The following is a 17829-nucleotide window of genomic DNA, read 5'->3' on the forward strand; positions in this document are numbered from 1 at the left end:
GTTCTGTTTTGATTTTAAATGAAGTTGTGGAGGCAATTTGTCTGTTAAATAATACTGTTTTTAGGAAATTTGAGGGGTAAAAAGAAAAGGAAACTTTCACCCACATCCAATCCCCTAAGACACACTTTGCTAAAATTTTGATTTATTTCCTTCTTGACTTTGCTCTTACCGTGTATATTATTTTCATGTAATTGTGGTAATGTTTCATTATATAACATTGAGTCTTTTTTCTTCACTTTCATAGCACAGGTATTCCATGTTCTTCATATAAATATTTTAAACTGCAGTGTATTCTGTTGATTAACCATTTTCCATTTACTGGAATTTATTTCTAAATTTTTGTACTTTAAACATAGGTCAGTGAGCATCTTTATCCATAAAACTGATACTAGTTTTGTAATTAATTTTTTAAAAATTTCTGCTCTTCTGATTCACAGGTGAATATAAGAAGGATGAACTCTTGGAAAGTGCCAGGTGTGTTATAAATATGTACCATAAATACTTTACCATATAATTTTAATTATTTTATAATAAGCAAACTCCAAAAGAGAATGAATTTTTAATTGTCACATACATGTCTCCAAATAGGATCTGATGAAGAAAACAAATTGCTAATACATTTTTTTGTATGCTAGGAGTGGCAATGAGGAAAAAATGATGGCTTTGCTTACGCCATTAAATGTCAACTGTCATGCAAGTGATGGCAGAAAGGTACTCCCTTTTGCAACTAAGTTTTATGTAACATGAAATTGTGTTTGTCTTTCAACTTAAAACGTTTGCTGAAAATGGCTCCTTTTAAGCAATAATTTGGGCTAATTATTAATCTTAGTAAAGGTTTGTTAATAATAAATGTTTAGTTAGCTTCCTGTTTGCAATAGTGAACTTACAAACTTATACACTGTGCTTTGGTATATGTGTTGGATTTTGTAAAACCAGATTATCACTGTCATTTAGATAGTAATAAGTTATAAAGTAAGTTATAAAGTTTTTTCTCAATTTCTGGTTTTATATTTGGGTTTTTACCTTTTTATGTATATTTTTTAGCTATTGAATTTCACTGATTTGTCTGTTTAATATTTCAGTCAACTCCATTGCATTTGGCAGCAGGTTACAACAGAGTAAAGATTGTACAGCTGTTGTTGCAACATGGCGCTGATGTTCATGCTAAAGATAAAGGGTAAATCAAGCATTTGAACAAAAATGAGAATTTTTTAAATGTTTCTGTCCTCATGATAATCTCTGTAATAATCTTGTAAGAATCATATTTTTTACTAAACAGCATAAAACATTTATTGAGCTTTTGTAATATGCAGATTGCTCTGAGAGCACAGGGAATTATAAACCATTAAGGCCACCACCCATAGGGCTTATACTGTGTTTTAGGAGGCATGAAAAGACACCTAACAGTATAAGTTCTCTATTAAGTGTAAGGTGATAAATAGAAAAGGCTAATACTTATAGAAGATTTTAGGAGAGAATGCTCAGTGCTGGGTGCAGTGGTTGAGAAGTCTTTCAGTGGAAGGTGATACTTGACCTGGAGTCAGTTCAAGAAAGCAGAGAGTTTAGGAAACATCACTCTGTGCAAGAGAATTGAAGGATCTTAAGCAAGGGGAATGATGCTTCTAAAAGAGGAGTTTTGAGAAACGCACTCTGGCAGCAATGTGTTGAATAGATTGAAGAAGGAGACTAGAGGCAAAAAGAACATGAGAGTGAGCATTGTAGGGTTTCAGGTGTAATGAGATCTTCAATAGTGGTGGTGGAGGAAATGGAAATGAAAAGAAGGCAGAGATGCAGGAGATATTACAGTATAAGAATGTGTAAGATTTGTTGAATATCTGGATGTGATAAGATAGAATAAATCAGACTATTACATTTCATATTCTGAAGCCCAATGCATGAGACCCAATGGTACACATAATGAAATCCAGGGAAGTTGTTTGTGGGGGAAACCACTGAGTTCACTTTTAGAAGTCTTGGTTTTATGAGATACTGATGGAAACTTAGGTGGCGTTAGCTAGGAGAGAGGGCTCATTAAGAAATCATATAATCAAAATGGTGAGGAAAGCTGTGATACTTGATGGAGAGTTCTGATAGAATCAGAAAGACTTAGCCATGAGTAGACATCTCTTAACAAAGGACATCATGGTGATGTCTGTGATGATTAGTGAGTGAATCCCAAGGTGGAGCAACTTAAAGATATGTCAGGATTTTAAGGTTCTATTGTACCTTCCTGTTCAGAAAACTGTTCCTCTATTGCCATCATGAAGGAATTGGGTTTATGTTAAGGAATATAGCAGTTTACCTTATAGAATCTTTAAAAGTAAAAGTTTCAAAGAAGATCCAGTGTTTGGACTCTGAGTTTGGAAAAGATACAGAAGTCAGTGAAAGTCTGTCAGTCATGTCCTACTCTTTGCTACCCCATGGACTATACAGTCCTTGGAATTCTGTAAACCAAAATGCTGGAGTTGTAAGCCTTCCCTTCTCCAGGGGATCTTCCCAGCCCAGGGATCGAACCCAGGTCTTCCGCATTGCAGGCAGATTCTTTATCAGCTGAGCCACAAGGGAAGCCCAGAAGGTGACATAAGCCATTTGCTGTTTAAATTTAAGTATATAGACTAAAGCATAGGGAATCTGTAATAACGCACGGTTTTTCCCCTTCTCATATTGTAGTGATCTGGTGCCCCTGCACAATGCCTGTTCCTATGGTCATTATGAAGTAACTGAACTTCTGGTCAAGGTTAGTTCTTGTATACTTTTCTTACAGTGTGTATGTTTTTCTTTGTGTTTTTAGTGCTTGGTAGATATAGAAGAAGTATTTATAATCATTATAAAATGTGGATTATTGATAAGTCATCTGACTGCTTTGAGATTTTTAAAACACCATTATGTTTTTTTAATATAAAGTAACTTTCCTGTTTTGTGAATGTCAGACTAAATGGTTCTTTAATTTGTAGCTAAAAGTGCAGTTCAAAGTTCTTGAAAATATCAGAAAGCAATTTTTAGTGAACCACATATTATTACAACCACTAGTTAGATTTGCAAGGCCTGCCTAGGTGTGTTGAAACAGGCTTACTTGGTAAACTTCACTTCTTCCAGTACACTGGACAGAATGATGGGCGGCTATTGTTTAATGGACAGGTTCCTGGAACTGGCAAAAAACTTCTTGTTTTGCTCCCTGTTGGATGAGAATAGAGGCTACATACTCTTTTTGAGAGTGGACTCAAGGATGTTACTCACACCCATCCATTTATTTTTGTCCCCTAATCTCTTACATATGTATTTGACCACATTCTTTAGTCTTCTCTCTGCACCCATTCTGCCTTTGAAACTTTTCCTCATTCTGTCAGCAGCTATCATGGGAAGGACCTTCGTTTCCAACACCTCTATGCTTCCTCTTGGGCTACCACTGAATATATTTTCCCACAGAAACAACTTGATTATAGTGATTAGATACACCTTTATAAATGTGACCAAAATATTATTATACATTTAATAGTAATGCTTTTGCTTATTGTAAAACTGAACTGAATTCAACAGAATATTTGGAATGTTATTGTGCATAAGAATGAAGCATCAGATAGATTGCATGTCTCCCACATTGCATGTGGATTCTTTACCAGCTGAACCCCCAGAGAAACCCAGTGGTCTCATGGATATATACATTTGTCAAAACTCATCAAACTGTATACTTAAGAGCTCATATTTTGCCATATATAAATTATATCTCAGAAAAGGAAAAAACAGTTCTTATTAAATCTGAAGTTTCATTTGTAACTTTTTTAACGATAAAAGAGTTAAATAGGCACTTGTGGGTAGGCTTAGCAACTAGTGACTCTTTTTCTATGGGGGAGAAACATATTCTCTTTCTGAAGTAACTGGTTTGAAAATAACCTTTGGGGACATAACCTTTTTAAGCTTGCATGATGTAAATTACACAGTACTAGTATTCTGAGTTCTCTTTAAAGTTGAGCACTAAATATATGCTTTACCCACCCCACCACCAGCATGGTGCCTGCGTAAATGCAATGGACTTGTGGCAGTTCACTCCTCTCCATGAGGCTGCTTCCAAGAACAGGGTTGAAGTGTGTTCTCTTCTCCTGAGTTATGGCGCAGATCCAACACTGCTGAATTGTCACAATAAAAGTGCTATAGACTTGGCTCCCACACCACAGTTAAAAGAAAGGTTAGCATGTAAGTATAAAATGATGAATGTTCAGCTAAACTCTTATACCAGTAACCTAAAATTTTTTATTTCTTGGTTTTTTTTGGGGAGGGTGGTTTAAATCCTAGGCTATTTTCCTTAGCCATGGGTATCTATTGTTCTTACTAGCATATTTAATCATTTACTCTTAAGATGCTATGAAAGGAAAGTATATTTGTATTTGCTTTTTTCAAGGCAAATGCTTTTTGTGTTAGTCTTACAGATGATAGGCTTTTGGAAAGAAAGAATTTGAGTTTTGTTCCTATCTTTGATGTGACTTTCTAGTTATCTGTCATGAAGTTTTTAGGTGTTACTTGTAGAATTTCTGTCTTGTAAACATAGGCCCCGGAATGTACCATCTAATATTCTTTGGTATCTGGACAACTCTGTGCTTTTTTGTCTATAACTGAAGTAGAGATAGTGGTGAGAAATCGCCACCTCATTCAGGTATATATTACTATACATGAGTAAGAAACGTGTGTTAAACTAGAATTATTCTGGAATAATAAAGGAGAATGGGTAGTTTCGCAAGACTGATGAATAAAAGAGAGGAATCTTGAGAAAATGCCTCATTTCTAAGTGGCTCTTAGAAATATCCAGCTTGTCTAATCCCCAGTGTGTGAGCATAACCATCTGCTATTGCTATAATGTTAATATGGGAATTATGATCACCTTTTCTTTTATTTCTTTACTGAGAAAAATTCTATACTTTTGGAAAATTCTCACAACTCTGCTCTGGGAATATATTGCAATAATCCGTATACCAGACCAAAGTAGACTTTGAATTGGCCATCTTGTATACTCATGGGAATGAATTGAGTCATAACCAAGGGGCACTGGAGTACCACTATCTCCCTTTGCAAGGGTTATATTTGGAGACTATCTTTCGAGCTTCAGTCTGGCTACTTTGGTAGATAATTTTGAAAATAAGTTCAAGAAAAATACTGTGTCTCTTTTTTACAAGGTAAGTTCCATAAATTTGATAATTATGCCAATTTAAATGCTTCTTCTTCATCTAGATGAATTTAAAGGCCACTCCTTGCTTCAGGCTGCACGGGAAGCTGATGTTACACGAATCAAAAAACATCTCTCTCTGGAAATGGTGAACTTTAAGCATCCTCAAACACATGAAACAGCATTGGTAATGTTTCAGATTTAAGTCTTTGAAATAGCGAAAAACATTCTAAGTTAATCATAATGCCCTGCTTCTTTTGGTGATACCGATAACTGACATAATGTTCTACTTTTAATAATAGTATTGTTCTAAAAATCTCTGCTTTTTAAGAATTAGTGCCTCTGGATATATAAAGAAAATATTTCAAACAATACAGAAAAACAGACAACCTCATCCCTTCAGTGGCAACCCACTCCAGTATTCTTGCCTTGAGAATTCCGTGGACAGAGGAGCCTGGTGGGCCACAGTCCATGGGGTTGCAAAGAGTTGGACATGACTGAGCGACTAACACATCCCCTCAAAAGTCAATACTGTTGTTCATTTGTGCATCCTTCTAGACAAAAATTTTATCGCATACTGGTATATGTTATATGTGACTTTTCTTTTATAATCTTATATCTCATTTGCTCTTTTTATTATAAAAAGCATAAGTGTTTATGATTGAAAATTTGGAATTCACTGAAAAGTTAATCTTGCCATCAAGATAAAAACCACCTGGTTTTCCTTTTGTTATTGTAATTTTTTTTTTCAAAGTTAGATCTAAGTTTGTATATGTCCCTTTTATACTTGTGAATAAAGTATCTGTGTGAGTAGAGGCAGTTTCCCTGTTGGAGGTAATGCAGCTCTGTGGTTCTGTAACAAAGTAGATGAGAACTGGGCAGTGTATGGAAGAGCAGTAAGAAAAAAATGGAAGTGACTAAAGATAAGTGTTAGAAGATCAGAAGGAGAATGTGGTAATCAGAGGCTACCTTAGAATTAGAAATTTAAAAGGAGCAAAGCTTTGTGAGTCGCAGAATGTACTTTCAATGAGGGAAGATGACAATAAGTAAATTAATTTTTGGGGGGAAGATTTAATTGTAGCGTCCTTAACCTTTTATGGCTAATGTTCATCCTTATGCCAAGATATAGGGCATCAAGTTTATGTAGGAACCTATCTATAAAGTATTTTAGGCCTTTTTGCTACTTTACAAAAAAAAAAAATCCATGTTAAAAAAAAAAAAGCATAGTTGCAGACTGATAAGAAATGCCAGTGCAAAATTTAAATCATAACAGCATCAAGGTGGTACAGGGAAATTTGGGAAAACTGACATGGGAAGTTTTCCAGTCTGACGAATTAATTCTATATCTTGTTTCCCCTTAAGCTTTCTACTATTAAACTGCTCATTTTTGTGATTAGCCTTAGAATACAAGAAATTAACTGTTGGTGGACATTGTATTGCAGAGGCAGTGTCTTCTGAGTTTCGAGGTCCCAGGCCCTGCTGGTAAAAGGATGGGGCAGAAGAGAAAGGGTGCAATTTGAAATGGATAAGCTCAAGAATTCTTGAATATATGTGCCATCCTGATAGATGTCCTGGGATGATTATTCAAAACATGCCAAAAGAGCTGTATTCACCAATTAGAAATGATGTTATTAAGGGCAAAGGAATGAGTTTGGTGACAGCAGCAGTATCAGAATGAATCTGAAGCAAAGCCATGAAGATCAGATAAGCTTTATAATTTTTACCAAGTTAAAATCAGACACATTCATGTATACTGTGTTTAGATTTATGTGCAAGTTACCTTGACAGTTATCGAGAAGTTTTATTCCATGAATTCTCAGGTTTCAGTTTTAACTTAAAGTTCATACATTGATTAAGTCATTCACTCACTGACATTTATTGAACACCTGTTGTGTATGAGTATAATCCTGGATGTTGGAGAGATAAAGATCTGGGACATGACCATGAGAGTTTTACCGGGTTTAGGACTGGCAAATTCCTACCTCCTGTCTCCCTTCCTCCTTGATGCATCATAGACATAGCTCCTAAAGCCTCCAGCTCAGACTGTATCAATTTCCACCACCAATTTTACCAAACAGGTAATCCAAGGTCTTTATTTTGCTAGAGCAACTCATCGAGAAGGAAAGAAATACCACCTAGTTTGTCAGCTATTCCATCAGTGTTTTTACCAAGCAGAGTCTGGAGCTGACAAACGCTGTGCTATTTCTTCATTAACGAAATCCCGACCTTTGGAGTGTTTTATTAACCTTTAAAAAATAACATAAACACCATGCTCTTTGGGAACAGTTTTGAAAGGACTGTTAATCACAGTTTAAGGTTTTCATCACAGCAGTGGTAGCTTTTGCAGAGATGTAGGGCAACTATAAAACTTGATCAAAATATTTAATAACATATCACCTGGTAAATAGGATTTTCAGGCCCTGTTAGAATTTGGTAATCATTGCGCATTCTATCCAATAGAAAGTCTTTGAATAGCAAAGTTAAGTCAAAAGTGAAACAAAGACATGAAATAACTAACATCTTGATTATTTTTGTTTGGAAACACAAATATTCTTAAAAATCAGTTGTATAGTCCTTGATTAATGCTGCAATTTAAATTATCTAGCATTGTGCTGCCGCATCTCCATATCCCAAAAGAAAGCAAATATGTGAACTGTTGCTAAGAAAAGGAGCCAACATCAATGAAAAGACTAAAGAGTAAGTTTGCTTTTAATAATTAAAAATTATTTACTCTTTTGTTTTCTGGAAAATACATTCATTGTCCAGCTGACTTTTTCTCTTTAAGATTCTTGACTCCTCTGCACGTGGCTTCTGAGAAAGCTCATAACGATGTTGTCGAAGTAGTGGTGAAACATGAAGCAAAGGTATACTTCATTTTTGGTAATTTTTGGTAATCCAGTGAGTTGTTTCTGATTTTGTAGATAAAATGCCTAATTTCCTAAACTATTTACTCTCTCCTAAGTATTAGTTTTTCCCTCAAATAGTTCTGCAGATACTTTTTCTGTATCTTTTTGCTAGAAAATCTGTGAATTTACTCAAAGAAACATTATTCCTGTATATCCTTCTTTCACCCTTCTGTTAACCACACCCCACTGGTCAAGTTATTCTTCTTTTTCTAACAGTACACTCTTAACAGTATCCCTTGCCAGACATATTTATTCTGGAATTCTCTTCTGGTGTCTTCTGTTCCTTGCTTACCATGATAACTCCTATTATTTACCCTAGCCACAGTCTCTCTTACCCGCTGTTATTTCTGCTAGAGAACATGGAACAGGAGGAAATAAATTATTTAAATAAGTTGACTAAAAAGATAGCCCCTCACATTGTGAAGCTGCTGTTCTGTAGTTAGCACTTGTACAAAAAGCATTTTTTAAAAAATTAATCACAAAAGTCATTCACTCCAGAGCATTCAGGAGAGAAATGTTTTCTTTATAAGAGTTATACTTTTTATTAGGAGAATATTGTTTTTCTATTTATAGAAATGGTATACTTAAGTTTAAAGTCAAGTTGATTTCACTGTGTTGGACACCATAAGCTTAGATAATATATATCAGCTGTACCTCAAAAAAAAGTCAAATAGACTTAAAGAAGATAAAGTGTTTTATTCATGGAATAGTTAGGTTTTCATCAAGGCTAAAAGTCACTATTTCTTACCCAGGAACTTTAAAAAAAATTTCTCAGTAAACAATACACATAGCATCCCAGATTGGAAGAGATAACGGTCATTTAATTCAGTAGTTTTCACAGTTTTCTTAGCCACAGATCCTTGTCTTCTTCAAACAAAATCTTGGTAGAAATACATTATATAGTAGAATTGAGCTGCTCTGATGAAAGGAGAAGAAAGAAATAGAGATCCCTTTACCCCTTGGGGGCCCCTGAGGCTCTTCTCTAAGTGAACTTTGCAGAACGATTTTCTAAACTGTCCTTTCTTAGGTTTCCACTCAAGGAACCACTTCAAATTCTGCAGTTTTTTTTTTTTTTATGTTGCCTCTCAGTGTCCTAATTTCTCTTATTTGGGGGAATTCTTGATAATGTATAATTTCAATCTTTCCTATTGTAAAGTATTGAAAAAATAAAGTTTATTTCTGCTTGACTGCTTGGCATATCTCGTCTGTCTGTTCTATAACTTTTTGTTGATTGCTTCTTTTCTTACATGTGGTGTGTTACTTGAAGACTATCTGGATGCATATTAAACTTGAGTTGTATAACTCAATGAAACAATCTTGGCTAGTGTGACCAACCATCCTAATCCCCAAATTGAGGGATTTCTGGGAACACAGGACTTTAAGTGCTAAAACCAGAAATATCCCAGCCAAATTAGGACAAGTTGGTCACCCTAATATTGACACAGAATGGCACCCAAATAAAGTTTTCAAGTGGATATAGTTCACATTTTGGTGAATGTGAGTTCATGAATAAATAGATTAGTTGCTCTGAGCATTTTAAGTTGATTTTTCTGATTCTGTAAGCATGGAGACTAGCTTTTGTAGGTTACTTTTAGAATTATTGAGAAAGTCTTACTATATAATCCTGTTCAGATGTTCTCCGGTTCCATGAATGTGAATTGGATAGTGTCTCAAAACAAACTAGTGGTCATATAATTGGTTACTTTTCAGTTATGTTTTGAAGAATTATTTTCCAGGGTGGCTGGGGAGGGAGTTGGTGGGATGGGAATGAGATAGAAGGGGTCTTACAGATGATTTTTTTTTATTATTGCTATGAAAAATTTCAAAATACAGCCAAGTTGAGAGAATTTTACAGAGTATAACTATATACTCACCATATAATTTCTGCCACTAGCTTTTTACCATATTGTTTTCTTACATATCCATCAATTTTTCCCTCTTATCAGTATCTTATATTTTTTGACATACTTCAAAGTAATTTGCAAGTTACTATATACATCTCCCTAAATTCTTCTAATAGGCGTTAACTAGAGGCCAATATTTGTTCACAGTTTTTCTTTGGATGTGGAATTTACATACAATGAAATATACAGCTCTTAAATGTACATTTGCTGAATTTTGCCTAATGCAGACACCTGTGTAACCAAAATTCTTGAAGATAGAGAACATGACCACGTGACAGAGAGTGTCCATCCAAGGCAATCTCCTTTCCTAGAGGCAACAACCATTTGGATTTTTTCTATGGTAGATTAATTTGCCACTTTGGACCTTCATGTCCGTGGGACCGTACGGTATTCATTGACTCTTTCATGTCAAACTTTTTTTCACTCAGGTTAATGTTTTGGAGATTCAGCAGTAACAATAATTCTTTTTATTGCTGAGAAGTATTCCATTGTGTGAATATACTGTAGTGTCTTTGTACAGATTGTATTTTAAATGATAAACAAGATAGAAGATTAAGCCAATAGAAATAAGTGTTTTAATGCTAATTTAGTGTCTGACTTTGTTATCTGTTATCTTGGGGTTAGTCTCCACATTTCTGCACCTCAGTGATCCTTAAAAATACATGCATTAGACTTTCTAGGCAGTGTCTATAAATGCGGTGAGTCTATGAGTGCTTTAATGGTAAACACAACTATTACTCAACATCTTAAACTTTTAATCCAAAATTGGGTCTCCTGATGTCAGCCTTCATGAATTGGTGAATTTGTACTCTAAATTTGAGAGAAAATACTTTCTTTGCCACTGGATAATAGTCTTTATAAGAGAATACTTGAGCATTTTTAAGTTAATAACAAGTGTTGAACCTGAACCCATAATTAGACCATTTTAAATTTTGTACCACGGGCTAATTTCCATTTTTTCTGATTGTTAAGGTTAATGCTCTGGATAATCTCGGTCAGACTTCTCTGCACAGAGCTGCACATTGTGGTCATCTGCAAACCTGCCGCTTACTCCTAAGCTATGGGTGTGATCCGAACATTATATCCCTTCAGGGCTTTACTGCCTTACAGATGGGAAATGAAAATGTGCAGCAACTTCTTCAAGGTATTGAATACTTCGATGAAATTATTTTTTTAATTAACTTTTAAATTTTTTCATATATCATGTTGGAGTTGGTAGTAAAAAGAAAAATTTTCAAAATTATTGGCTGTTATTTCTTCTTGATCAGCTCGTTGTAGTCAATGCCCACATGTTGTTAAGTCTTTAATAAGTTTTTCCCAGTAGCATTTGCTACGGATCTTTGCTGAGTAAATAGCTGGCTTTTAAGTTTTTATCTAGAAATATTTTAAGAGTGAGATGCCATAGTTGCTATCTATTTCTTTTTAAAGAGAGGAAGACTGAAAAGGGTAGATATCTCCTAGTAGAGCAATCAGAGCTATAAATAATACTCTCGAGACCGGTCCTGCCTCTTCACTCTTTTCTAGATCCTTCATATAAGGCATATAGAATCCGTACAAGGTAACCAACTGTTTGACTTATGTTTGAAAACACTGATGTTCATTGCATTTTAAAGTTAAATCAGTTTATATTCAATATCTACACATTGGCATAGGTTAAACATTTCAGCCTAGAAATCTGGTCCCTTCCAATTAAAGATAAATAAATCTGGTCCCATAATTTCAAAGTGTCTTTGCCTATATCTCTGTATTTTACTAGAAATTATTAGAATGTCTTTGACACCTCAAAGCTCAAATGAGAAGAAATGTAACAGACAAAGCGTTTTGTACCTTTAATAGTCCCCCTTGATGATCAATATGCCTGTGGTTTAGAGACCACATTTTGAGAAAAACACCTCTTGACTAGACGAAGGCAGATTATAAGATCTCCTGGGAACTTCTAAAATTCTGAACTACAAGACTGCTCTCAAATTGCCTTTACTTTCCCATTTACCATGCTTTTGTTTTAGTGTCAGAGTTGAGGGTAATAGCATTAGTTCTGTTCCGTTACCTAGTGATGGACATTTACTGCCTTTCTAATTTTATGCTATATGCTTAAAATGAGTTTCTTAAAGTGGAATTTCCGAGTCAAGGTTAACATAATTGTTAAATCATCTCCTAGAAAGGCTGTTATGTACCATTTTACTTTCCTATTAATAGTGTATGACAGGACCTGTTTTCCTTGTCAGCCCCAGGTATTATGATTCTTTATATTTTCCTTGGGTGAGTGTGTGTGTGTGTTTGTATTACGGAACTTTACTCTGAGATAAGATGCCTCCCTTAAAACTTAGTCCCATCTTCCAAATAGAAGTTAATCACTCTTTCCTTCTTTTTCTTTTTTTTTTTTTAGAGGGTATCCCATTAGGTAATTCAGAGGCAGACAGACAGTTGCTGGAAGCTGCAAAGGCTGGAGATGTAGAAACTGTAAAAGTAAGACATGATCTTATGGTTTTTTTAACATTGCGTTTTTATTTTGACAGTGTTTAATGAATTCGTACTGTTAAAATGAAAAATCTAGTTATTTGTACTGTTAAAATGAAAAAATCTAGTTATTTATATGTGCATTGTTTTAAAAGGTAAATAATGCTAATTAGTTATGCTCTGCAAATAAGGATCATTGAGTAATGAAAGAAACTAGTATCACACACATCTCAGTAAATACATCACAGTTATAAATTTAGATAACGACGTGTTTATGGGAATGCATTTTGTTTAAAGAACCTATTCATTTGTCCCTTTAAAAGAATGAGCGATATGAAATTATTGTCTCTTCTTGTTTACATATGAAACATAAAACAGGAAGGGAAGAAAACTAAACAGTGTATCCCTCTGTCTTTATGTTTATTCTGATTTCTTTGCCGCCTCTGTGAGGACCCAGTGTTAAATATAATAACACAGTGTCACCACTTTTCAGAGCCACTGTCTCCCAATAATCTTCAACTTATCTGGATTGAAATTTTTTTTTTTTTTTTTCCAGAAGAGCCATCTTGAGCCCTTCTGTGGCCCATCTCCTATAATGTTCTTCCATAGAATAACCTTTCCTCAAATTTTGCTTTTACTGTAATACATATGTATTTATGTGATATATAATCATATGTACTGTCTTACTGCCTATACCAGATATTCCTGCTCCTACAGAAACTATATTAGTATATCCAGGTATATAATCCAGAAGACTGAAATTTTGAAAGAGCAAGACTGTTTTTCAAGTCAACTAATATAAATTAAAATTAATTCAGCATGTTTCATGATTAAATAATTCTTTAGTAAAACAATGTTAATTTCAATTTCCAAAGCTAGTGGGAGGGAAGGAGCCCTGTTATGTCTTCCCACCACAACAGACTTTCAAAAAAATGCTTGCTCCTATTTGAGGGAGCATTGATAGGTAATAAATTTTATTAAAAGCTAAAATTACTGATTTGATTCATGACAGAAGTCTCCATTTGGAGCAGTTTCACTATATTTCTCTATGGTGTTCTTAATTCTGAACAGACCTACCCCACAAAGTAAATTTTAGATTTCTTGAGAATAAAATGATGTGAATGATGGTCTCATCAGAACTTGAGCTCTGAGGATATTTATTCACTGTGCTTTTAAATCAAGAGATTTCTGAAAGTTGATTTTAAAAGTCCATGTGCTCTTTTCCTCCTGCTTTATCTGTGTAGATAGTACAGTCATCTCCTGGTAACTTCAGATTTCATTGTTTTGAAAGAAAAATGCTATTATGCAGCTTTATTATTTGACTTGATTTGTAGTTATGTTCTCATGCCCTTATTTAGGAGGTTAATATGGTATTGAAAGAGGGATTTTGTTTCTCTCACTGACTAATGAATGACTTATAGAAAAACAAGTCACTCAAGGGTAGTAAGCTGTTTGTTCTTGGAGGAAATGACACATTGTGCTAGATGGGCAGGTGGAGTTAAAGTCAGGTAGCTGATTTTTATGTGTATTGGATGGAGGTGGTGATAAAAAATTGTAATGCTCATCTATTTACATATATTAAAGAGCATAAAGCTACGTTCCGTACACCTACTATTAAAAGCCAGACTTTGTTTTCATAAAGATAAAAGAAGACTATAGGAAGACACAGATGAAGTGAGGATGAGACTGGGTGTAGGAATTGTACTTAGAGAATGAAATAATGCCATTTAATTGAGGAGGACCTTCCTCTCTCCCTGTGATAGGCATTAGGTTGTCTTCCCTTACCTCTACTTTTAAAGTCCCTTACTGGAAATTTCTCTCCATCAACCTTTCTGTTCCTTGGGAATCACTGAGATAATATCACCTGCATATTTCCCAGTGAACACTTAATTATGTGCTTGGTTGTGTTTGTTTACTGGTGAGCTGTCAGGCTAGATACTTAGACACCTACTATTAGAAAACTCTTCTGAATGGACAAAATTAAACTTGAGAGCTAGGGAGTTAGAGTGGCCAGTGATAACTACTGAATCTAGCAGCAGCACTTTACATGTGTTGAAAATACTTGTTCCCTAGAGCTGACTTCAGACCCACAAAACACCCTTTCTCAGTGATAGAACACTGAATGTGTGTATCTAACAAACTCTCGTGTGGAAAGCCACTGAATAGCTTTATCAGATCTCTTATTAAACCCGTTGAGGTAAAACCACTGATCCCTGGCTCCTTTGGTTTATTAGGCTTAGCTTATCTCTGTTTTTAGGGTAGGCTAGTAAAAAAGAGAAAGGCTTTTTACTAATATTCTTTTATACTAAAATATTCTTTAGACTTTTTTTTAAACACCATGATTTATTATCTGTGCTGCTTTCTTTCCTCAAATATTCATATTTTTCATGCAAACATCCTTGAGTATTTTGAACATTACAGCTTTTCTCAGCCAGACTTCCTCATCTGAACAACAACAACAACAACAAAAAAAGTGAAAAATTTGGAGTGACCTTTCTTAATTCATCCGAGGAGTACATAACCAATAGCATTCTATTAATTAATTCATTCCATATAGTACAGTATAGGAGAAGGCACTGGTGACCCACTCCAGTACTCTTGCCTGGAAACTCCCATGGATGGAGGAGCCTGGTAGGCTGCAGTCCATGGGGTTGCTAAGAGTTGGACACAACTGAGTGACTTCACTTTCACTTTTCACTTTCATGCATTGGAGAATGAAATGGCAACCCACTCCAGTGTTCTTGCCTGGAGAATTGCAGGGACAGGGGAGCCGGGTAGGCTACTGTCTATGGGGTCACACAGAGTCGGACATGACTGACGTGACTTAGCAACAGCAGCAGTACAGTGTAATTCTCTAGGTATAATTCCTTGACAGACAGCATCAGCATCATATGGGAGCTTATTAGAAATGCAACTTCTCAGGCCCAGTCCCAGACATCTGGAGGCTGGACCCAGTGCACATGAAAATTTAAGAACCACCGTTCTAGAACAGTACTCCTCAGACTTTTAATGTGCTTACAGATCACCTAGAGATCATGTCAGAATGCAGATTCTGATTCAGTAGGTCAGAGCGTCTGAGAGAGAATCTTGAGTTTTTAGCAAGTTTCAGGGTGATGCCAATGCTTCTATGAGCCAGTGTATCTGTATATATATTTCCCACAAAACGGAAATTACTGTTGCTTACTGATATTTACATTACCTTTATGTAAATAGTAGTAATGGTAATAATAAAATTTACCTACTAGCTTTAGCAAAAGAAGATGATTACAGATAAGAGGACCAGAGGGATTGCCAGTAAAGGACAAGATGAAATAAGAATAAATAGCAAAGAGTATCTGAGAAATTTCATGAGACAAAATAAATCAGGCGTTTGAATTTTCTACTAGATGAATGAAAACAAGAAGTCACAATATATAGCATCATGTGTATACTGTGTTGCATCCTACAGAAACTGTGTACTGTTCAGAGCGTCAACTGCAGAGACATTGAAGGGCGTCAGTCTACACCGCTCCATTTTGCAGCTGGCTATAATCGGGTGTCTGTGGTGGAATATCTGCTGCAACACGGAGCTGATGTGCACGCTAAAGATAAAGGGCAAGTACTAGCCATTGCTGTGGCCTCTCTGCCTTTATCTGACCTTCTTAGGAAAATCTGAAAACATTTTTATGAGATGGTGGTTCTTTTATTTTCAGAGAAGTCTGTTCTCTAACTTTGGCTTAAATATACTTCTTAATTTCATAAGATTTTATGATTTTTATGAAATAGCATTTTTATGATTTTGTGAAAAATGAAGTAGCATTTTTATGAAGACTTAGTTGCTTAATGCCTTGTTATTTTATAATAGCCAAGGAAATTGCAGCAGTAGTGTGATACTGATTTTTAATGTAGTAAATATTTTAGTTTGCATTGAGGATACTTGGTTTCTTCCAGTTTATATTAATTTAAAAAAAAACTTCTTGGGAATCCCCTTTTGGTTCAGTGGTTCTCACTGCCATGGCCCCAGGTTCAACTCAGTCCCTGGTCAGGGAACTAAAATCCCATAAACTGTGCTATGTGGCCAAAAGAGAAAAAAAAATTAAATAAAAATATGTAATTCTTAATCCTAGATATTGCAAAATAGATGCTTGTTATGTTCTCTGCAATTTTAAATATTTTAAAAAGTTCCTCTCTGCCCCTGCCAAAGTAATTCCATTTCTGCTTACAATATATTTAGGTTCTTTAAATTAAAATCAGTAAAATATATTGTACAATTCAAGAAGTTTATCATCTCTGTGTAGCTATTTAAATTAAAATATATCTTTGTGTTGTGTTTTTTATTTAACTTTTCATTTCAGAGGCCTTGTACCTTTGCACAATGCATGTTCTTATGGACATTATGAAGTTGCAGAACTTCTTGTTAAGCATGGAGCAGTAGTTAATGTAGCTGACTTATGGAAATTTACACCTTTACATGAAGCTGCAGCCAAAGGAAAATACGAAATTTGCAAACTTCTGCTTCAGGTATATTTAAGTATTTATGGACAAAGAATATAACATAGAATATGTTTATTATATTACTTGTAACTCCAAACTTTAATAGTAAAGAGGTAGGAAGCAAAACCCTAATTCTGTACCTAGATTTCAGAATAAATACCATGAACACTATAAGGTTTATTTAGCACTAGTGAAAATGATAGTACGTTGGTATCTGCACTGGTACCAGTGTAGGTATTTTATAGTAAAAACAAGACTTGTAGTTAAATTTATACTTTATGCAAATATTGAAATGTTTGTGAAAACTAAAAATAGCATATGTGAAAGGTAATTTTTAATGAAATACTACTTTGTTTTGTAGTTTAAAATTTTGGTTATATTCTTTCATTATTAAAGCTCAATAATATTTAAGTGTCTATTTTTTATTGTAATTTTTTGTGTATTAAGCATTATTAATAGTCATGTTAACCTTTAAGGTAGAGTCTCTGTATAAAATAGATTGACTATTTTCTCGTTATCCAAAGGCAAACTTAAGCTATACCTTCCCTTTCTGTTTTTCACATGCCCAGCATGGTGCAGACCCCACAAAGAAAAACAGAGATGGAAATACTCCTTTGGATCTGGTTAAAGATGGAGATACAGATATTCAAGATCTACTTAGGGGAGATGCAGCTTTATTGGATGCTGCCAAGAAGGGTTGTTTAGCCAGAGTAAAGAAGTTGTCTTCACCAGATAATGTAAATTGCCGTGATACACAAGGCCGACATTCAACACCCTTACATTTAGCAGGTAGGTGAATGAAGTGTCACAGATTTAGGCTGGTACATCTAAGATTCATTTTACCTTAGTAAAATATTTCCTGTAAGTAAATTTGAAAGATTCTAATCAGGTGTCTTCTAATACCATTATACACTAGAGTATTTGTACAGGGCCA

At 34.8% G+C, this 17829-nt stretch overlaps 1 protein-coding gene across 2 annotated transcripts in view; it reads left to right on the forward strand.

Annotated features, from left to right (window-relative positions):
* The window catches only part of TNKS2 (tankyrase 2), a 68703-nt gene that overhangs the window by 20658 nt on the left and 30216 nt on the right, over positions 1–17829 (forward strand). Inside the window, exons 4-16 of one of the 2 annotated variants that reach the window (XM_055425092.2) lie at positions 438–474; positions 636–711; positions 1083–1177; positions 2671–2737; positions 4005–4191; positions 5221–5342; positions 7761–7852; positions 7941–8019; positions 10938–11109; positions 12352–12431; positions 15871–16016; positions 16757–16922; positions 17465–17684. In XM_055425092.2, coding sequence (XP_055281067.1) covers positions 438–474; positions 636–711; positions 1083–1177; positions 2671–2737; positions 4005–4191; positions 5221–5342; positions 7761–7852; positions 7941–8019; positions 10938–11109; positions 12352–12431; positions 15871–16016; positions 16757–16922; positions 17465–17684 — 1539 coding nt within the window. The remainder of the gene's footprint in view (positions 1–437; positions 475–635; positions 712–1082; positions 1178–2670; positions 2738–4004; positions 4192–5220; positions 5343–7760; positions 7853–7940; positions 8020–10937; positions 11110–12351; positions 12432–15870; positions 16017–16756; positions 16923–17464; positions 17685–17829) is intronic. The other variant, XM_088842137.1, reaches the window with a different exon arrangement.

This window comes from Moschus berezovskii, chromosome 12 (genome assembly GCF_049115385.1).
Source record: "Moschus berezovskii isolate FMDL1 chromosome 12, NW_MosBer_1.0, whole genome shotgun sequence".
NCBI lineage: Eukaryota > Metazoa > Chordata > Mammalia > Artiodactyla > Moschidae > Moschus > Moschus berezovskii.